Source organism: Lottia gigantea (assembly GCF_000327385.1).
Source record: "Lottia gigantea unplaced genomic scaffold LOTGIsca_15, whole genome shotgun sequence".
NCBI lineage: Eukaryota > Metazoa > Mollusca > Gastropoda > Lottiidae > Lottia > Lottia gigantea.
The window spans coordinates 618719-625775 of NW_008707797.1; the positions used below are offsets into that span (position 1 = coordinate 618719).

Sequence of the window (7057 nt, forward strand, 5' to 3'; positions counted from 1 at the left end):
GAAATATATATGTAGAAAAATATCCACTATTTACACTCCTCATTTACACATAAAAAAAAATACTGCGCATTATACTCGCAAATATACAGTACACATACATTAACCATTTGATAATATACAAATCATTTCCCATAGCACCAGACTCAACAACATACTTGACTTCAATATGAAATAATAAAACACTACAAGGATATCTTATACTTTGGATGAATGAAAATCATTTAAATTTCTATTCTATTTTCATTACAGAATATTATGTGCCGTCCTCCAATAGTCTTTACAAGAAAAGAAACAGTAATTCAAATTTAGGTACGTATTTTTTATTGCACCACTTTCAAAACTGCTTATAGCAAGGACAGAAACTATACTGTAGTAGATTGAAAACACCTTGACAGTTACCTTACAGAATCAGATTTTTTCCAAATATAATGAAGCCTCTGGTACATAATATAACCAATACCCATTTTTGCTAACTTCCGGTTTGGTGGTTGGGATCCAACTGTGTATTAAGAATCTTCCCAATGACAAGCTGATTGTGAATTCCGGAAGTGAATTGATTCAGAAAGGAGGCCGTCATTTACACCACAAACAATTTTTATTCATTTTCTACCGATGTTTTCTAACTCTTGTTGATTACTTCCGTAAGTTATGGCTTCTCTAACCGATCAATTACTTGAGATTGTAGGGGAAAATCACCTTGGAACTTCCTACAATGCACAAAACCGAGTACAATTCGAAGTATTTGGCATCCTATCATCCCACATAAAGTTAATAAAGCGTGGATTTTTTTTCGATTGAAACGATATGGAGAACGATAAAGGTTCGTTGACATACTTTATTGCCGATAACAACATGTCCCTCTTACTTCGAGTTCAGTATTTCCAAATATTAGTTATTAAAAAATCATTACTGAACTTTGCAAGTTTATGATTTGCTTTGGTTGACTGAGCACCTGTCATACTCCAGACAAACCGAGTCATCCTGTCGCCTACAATAAAAAGTCTAGTACCATTGTTCTAAATGGGTTTTTGATATAAGGAAATTTCCAGTTAACTTTCAAATATCTATCAGTAATTCCTTGTATCCCAGGGCGTTATACACAATGTCTAAAATTGTTCTTTGAAAACCATGTATCACTCAAACATAAACATTTAGCAACCAAAGAAAATTTCAAGAAAAATTTATTTTTAAATAGGCACATCACGACATGGTTTATAACTTTGATTTGGTCAAGATGGTTGATAAAACAGTCTCTGTAAGAGGTATGTAAGTTTTTAGTGTATCATCTCGAATAAATAGTGGATCTTCCACAACGTTTAGATCATAACCTTCTTTAGCAAGGTCGACCTTTCTTTGTTTAAATGTAGCTGTTAACACTGCCTCTTGTAATATCCGTATAAATAATGGTGTAGCATATCGGGGTAAGTTGTGTTCACAGTGTTGATAAAACGATTGTAAGTGTTCACTGTCTAAATTTGTTAAATCGTTTAAAGTTAAGGCTGCCATCCCTGCCTTCCCATCATGACCTGCAATAGAAAACAGAATCTGTCATTGTATTTCGAAGCATGACAATATTAAAAACAAATCAATGACTAAGCTTCTCCACCCCTTTCCCTTCAATCTCTCTGTCAAACCACTGGTGCAACATCTGCAACACAACATAATATTGTGGTCAAAATAAGTACATACGTCTTAACCTGTAGTCAAAAAACCAGAGTCGAATGCAACTGACTAAGATAACAGATCAAGCAAACAAAGATTGTACCGAATGCGTAAATCTATATTCTCTGTTATTGTCGTCTCCTTTGAATGAACAGAAACATCGGATATCCTACCTGGAACAGTGACACCATAAACATTAGCATCATGTATAAAATCTATATCAGTTAAAATATTAGCTACTTCTGTTGTTGATACGTTCTCTCCTTTCCATCTATAATATAAACAATGGAGTATAAAAATTACTTGTCGGTATCCTTTGTTAAAATCAAGGTTATATGCACACATGAAAAGTTAACATCCTAGTAGTCAATAATTGCACTCAGAAAAACAAAGTTGCAAGTAGAGAAATTCGACTTAATTTCAATATTATCTGCAGGTATCCCGTTTTCATGTCTAATCAGGTAACGTTAACTAATCTGTACATTATTTAGTGTACGACATGAACCAGTTTATCTGCATGATTTTTTGAAGAGTGAGGGGGGGGGAGGGGTCTTAAGAGTCTTATGAAATCAATGCAAAATCCATTTAATTTGTCTGGCTTTCTGACCTTAACTATAGGGTCGCGATATGAAGAGCTACAAGTAACCAAAATGTACGATTTGCAGTTAAGATTTCATATAATGCTCTATAAAAACACCTCTTACGGCTTTAGAATTGTTACCAACAAACCAAAACTTTGTTGATTATGATACCTGCTTAAACTTGTATATGATAAGTTTGATGGTAGTTACTAAATGATCTATGCTAACGTGAGACCTACCTGAAGGTATCCCCAAGTCGATCGTGAAAATACATGAAATAATCTTGATCTAAATAAACTGTATCACCATAATTAAAATAGACGTCACCATCTTCAAAAGCATTCCTGACTATTTTCTTATCATTTGCCTCAACAGAAGCTTTATACAGTGGTTTCACCTGAGCTTCTGGTGGAATTCCAGATATAATTAACCCACTCTCTCCTGTAAATAAAGTGGACAAAGTTTTAAACTCTGAATACTGCGACAGTTCTCTTGATTGTGGACGTTAGCTCATATAGAAGGACTGTGGACTACAGTGAATTGCCTGAGGATCGTATGAACATGTGACATTAACTAGCTACTTACAAATCTTTGAATGAGGTAGTTTTGCGTCCTACTGTTGTGTAGGATGTTGGAGATTGATCTGTAATCAATGAAAAAACAACCCACCTGCCTTAATGTCAATACATCGACCATTTTGATCTCTAATTGGTTGAGCTGTTTCATAATCACATTTTACAATACGGGACATATTACCTGGTAATCTTTTCTGAAATACAGGTCAATCATCTGATAATATCAACTGGTTACAATAACCTAATAACTGATAATAATATATATCGAGTTATTATTAGCTAAGACAGTGGACTGTGTGAAAGGTATACCGAACTGATAGACTGAATTATAAATTGAAGGCTATAAGCTATGTGGACTTTATCACAGTACAAGTCGTAAGTTTAAGGTTTCCAATTAAACGCATCATTCGATGTCAATATGATAATATATAAGTACATTTGAATTTATTGACAATGATTGTGTACTTACCAAAAAGGGTGAAAGTCGACCAATAGCCCCGGGTTTATTTGATAACTGACAATTGAACCCAGTCCCTTCAGTCGCTCCAAAGAATTCAACTATCAACGGTATTCTGAATCTAGCTTGGAATTTCTCCCAGATATCTTTTCTTAAACCATTTCCAAAGATTGCTTTTATTTTATGTTGAGTTTCCAAAGGATCCTGAAATTCAGATCATGGTAAATGATATTCTCTACTTTCATGATTCACTCCAGATAACGAAAATCTTAAAGTTAAATCTGGCTCCATCGTTGTTTGTAAGCCAAAGGTATTGGCGCAACTAAGGAGGTGTGAAGTACAGGCGTCGGAAGATGAAGCCGTGTTTAGGGCTGGTACGGTATGATGGTACGGAACGAACGATTAATGGTCGCCGATGACGATTAAGCAGTACACCAAGCTGCAAAAAGATGACCATTGAATGGATCTGTTGCCAGTGATGTCGACTAATTTTAGAGAAAAAACACCAATAACCTTTGGCTGTGAGAGTAAATATCTACAAAGTTCACCAATATACTGAAACATCGTCACATCAAACAGTTTGATATCCTTCCAAAAACTTCTTAACGAAAACTTCTTTTTTAATACTATAGTAGTTCCTGGAAACAATGGAAGAAGAAAAGTGATAAGAGCTCTCTCGGCCGATGAATCAAAGACGACGATATACATTTAAGCTGGTCGTCGATTTTATTGTGATCAGTACCTATCGTAATAACAGAACAACAAATCAACGTACCTAAGTCTATGGATCCCAACCAGCTCAGCTGACCCGAGGAATGGTATAGAGGTAGAAATAAATACACAATATCTTTAGAATTTCCACCAAAAAATGATAATAATTTACTGATCTTTATAGCTTTATGTTGCAGGATGATACAAGGTTTCGGTAAACCTAAAAATAATGATTAAAGATGAATTAAACAATGGTAAATTACTTCAGACTTGATATACGGATTGGATCACAGGTACGAAGAACGGAAAGGGCCAGATTTGTTGGACGAGGGAATTTAGATCTTTTGCATTATCAACAAGGGGAGATCGGCGGTCTCATATTGATCATTCACCAATTTAATGAAATGGTTTACCTGTTGTCCCAGATGTGTAGACGTAACAAAACGTAGACATGACCGTAACGTTAGAACGGACGTGTTTGTGTATAGGTGTAGGTAGGGCACGTAGCATCAAATCATCGAATGAAACCAATCCGTCTGGTAAAGATGATTGAAGTGAACCCTGGCTATAAATCTCGTAGTGGTTTAACTCTGGAAGACTCTCCTGTATCACTTCCAGCAGACCCGTATCTAGGATAGAAGAAAAGGGTTTAGTCGTATATGAATTTAAGAGTTAAATTGTTCGGTATCTATAGAGGATTTTCTCAGAAAGGATTACCATTGCCGAGAGACAAACCAATCAATGACATCAGGTATTCTGGGAGGGTATTCATGACATATGCAGTGTGTAATGGGTAAACTAAGATAACTTACCGGCACCGACTATAAGATATTTGGACTCGCTCAGATTAATAGAATGAACGAGAGCTTTACCATGTAAATTACAGTTAATTAAAGCGGCTGTCACTCCGAGTTTAGCTACCCCTGGAATTTAATAATTTAATAAACCATTGTAATGATTGTACGTCTATACCAGCAAAGCCAGTTCGGCAACTCTTGGTGGTTTCCATAAAGCTGTTGAGTTGAGTTTTAAAAACTTTGAAACATTATGAACGAATCATATTTGGGATGTTAGGTTTCAACCTTATTGAGAGCTGTAAACTAGTCAAATCTACTGCCATAAACGACTTGAGATAGAGAGTAGAATCTCTAAAACAGTGGTTCTCAGTCTTGTTCAGCCTTCACACCCCTGGAGCAATCACCTGGACCTTCCACACCCCCAAAAATGTGTTTTATCCACATTTTCAGCATGTGTTGATGTGAGATGCTCTCTCAGTTCAAAATAAATTCTTCTCCTACACCAGTTGGCCACACCCCTGACACCCCTAGGGGGGTGAAAGCACCCCAAGTTGGGAACCGGGGCTCCCTAGTGGAAAACGGTATTGTGCCTTTTCAATGCCCACCTGAAACTTCTGTCGCTGCAAATAGCTTTCAGTGTCTTTGATTAATGTGAAAAGTTGAATTTCCAAACTTACCCAACATTGTCCAGATGTATTCCGGAGAATTCGGAAAAAATAAAGCCACAGAATCTCCCTCAGACAATCCCCACTGTCGGACGATCCGAGCAACTTTGTTCGCTTGCTGATCTACGAATTCGTACGTGAAAACATTGCCTTCGTATATAATAAACGGTTTCTGGGGGTGAATCTTTACTTTGTGCTCAAATTTGTCAATTATCAAGTATCCATTTTCCACGGCCTTTTCTGCTGCCCTTTTGACTGGACCACCGGCTCTCAGTATCTTCAAATCTTCTCCCAGCCAGGGGAACATTGTTTTCCACGCCACCCATCCAGCCCCCGTCGCCCCACCCAGTGCATACAGTAGGTTCTCCCACATCGGAAACGTTTCTCGAATCTGAAGAAGACATTGATAAAAGGTGTGCAGTAGAAACTGTACAGTATTATTCATATACTCCAGTAGTCAAGAAAACATTGTCAAGTGATATTTATATATATTCAGCTAATAAAACTGTCAGTAACTCGTGTCGTCTGACACAGAAAATAACAAATATAACCGATGGTGCATCGTGACAGTATACAGTAATACGTCACCGTTTTTTAATTTGTATTGAAAAAACTTTAGAGCGTGCAAATTCAGAATGTTATTTTTATAGAACGACGAACTATAACGAAATTTAAATATATGGCAAATAGACAACCATAGTAGGCTATAATTACTGATGGATGATATATAATAGATTTATTTTGACTTTTAAAGAACGACAACGAAAATTATTACAAAATCGCTATAGCTATCGTTTTGATTGGTACAATCGGGCAAATCAGAAAAAACCTTGACTATGTTTTGATTGGGACAATGGGGCAAATCGGGCAAACTTTGACTATGTTTTGTTTGATAAGAATACAAGCTGTAGTATAAGAAAGTAGATCAGTATGTTAAACCAACAGTAAAGATATATTTATATCTATCAGGTGGACAAAACACGAGGTCATTGGAACAGTACTAGAGTCTAAAGTTGCTGACTAATAGGGCCTACTGCCTCTGATATATGTTCTAGAACATTGTTATTGTTCCGTATGATTGTCGGTATAGGAGGGGTTTATTGTAGTAAGGAATTCCTGTTACACATTATTGCACATGACTTATTCAAGGTCACCGCCAGACTTCCACCCACTGACTAAGAATAGGACCAGCGACAACCATTTCTTTGACTTTACCGAGAATTACGCCATGTTGATATTCCAATGAACTAACCGATGATGCTAGAGTCCGAAGATGATGTATCACTTTAATAAAGTTATATTATCACCCAATTATCACCCAATTATCTGGTCGGCTGGTAAGAGAAACTATCTATACTCTATCACCACTGTGGTTTAATAATCGCACTTTGTCAACCATGTTTGTACGAATTGAAACCATGAACTCCTCAGAACTACTGACAACCTTAGATTTTCTTCGGGTTCATGAAAATGCCAACCAACCACTAAATAAATCGTTATTTAGAAGTATGAATTTAGGGAGGGATGTATTTGTTGTTAATATCACAAACGTCACTATTGCTATTAAACTGTGTTCAGTGTATTTCGCTTTGTTACACTGGAGCACTAT

The 7057-nt window shown here is 36.4% G+C and overlaps 1 protein-coding gene across 1 annotated transcript; it reads right to left on the bottom strand.

The window, feature by feature from the left end:
• Positions 1 to 1212: 1212 nt before the first annotated feature.
• Positions 1213 to 5755, bottom strand: LOTGIDRAFT_112354 (hypothetical protein; the record flags this gene model as incomplete). Its single annotated transcript, XM_009050385.1, has 10 exons — positions 1213 to 1526; positions 1836 to 1933; positions 2483 to 2677; positions 2906 to 3012; positions 3288 to 3479; positions 3789 to 3913; positions 4051 to 4206; positions 4400 to 4615; positions 4805 to 4909; positions 5461 to 5755. The coding sequence occupies 10 exons, from the start codon at positions 5753 to 5755 to the stop codon at positions 1213 to 1215; spliced, it is 1803 nt and encodes a 600-aa protein (XP_009048633.1).
• Positions 5756 to 7057: the final 1302 nt, after the last annotated feature.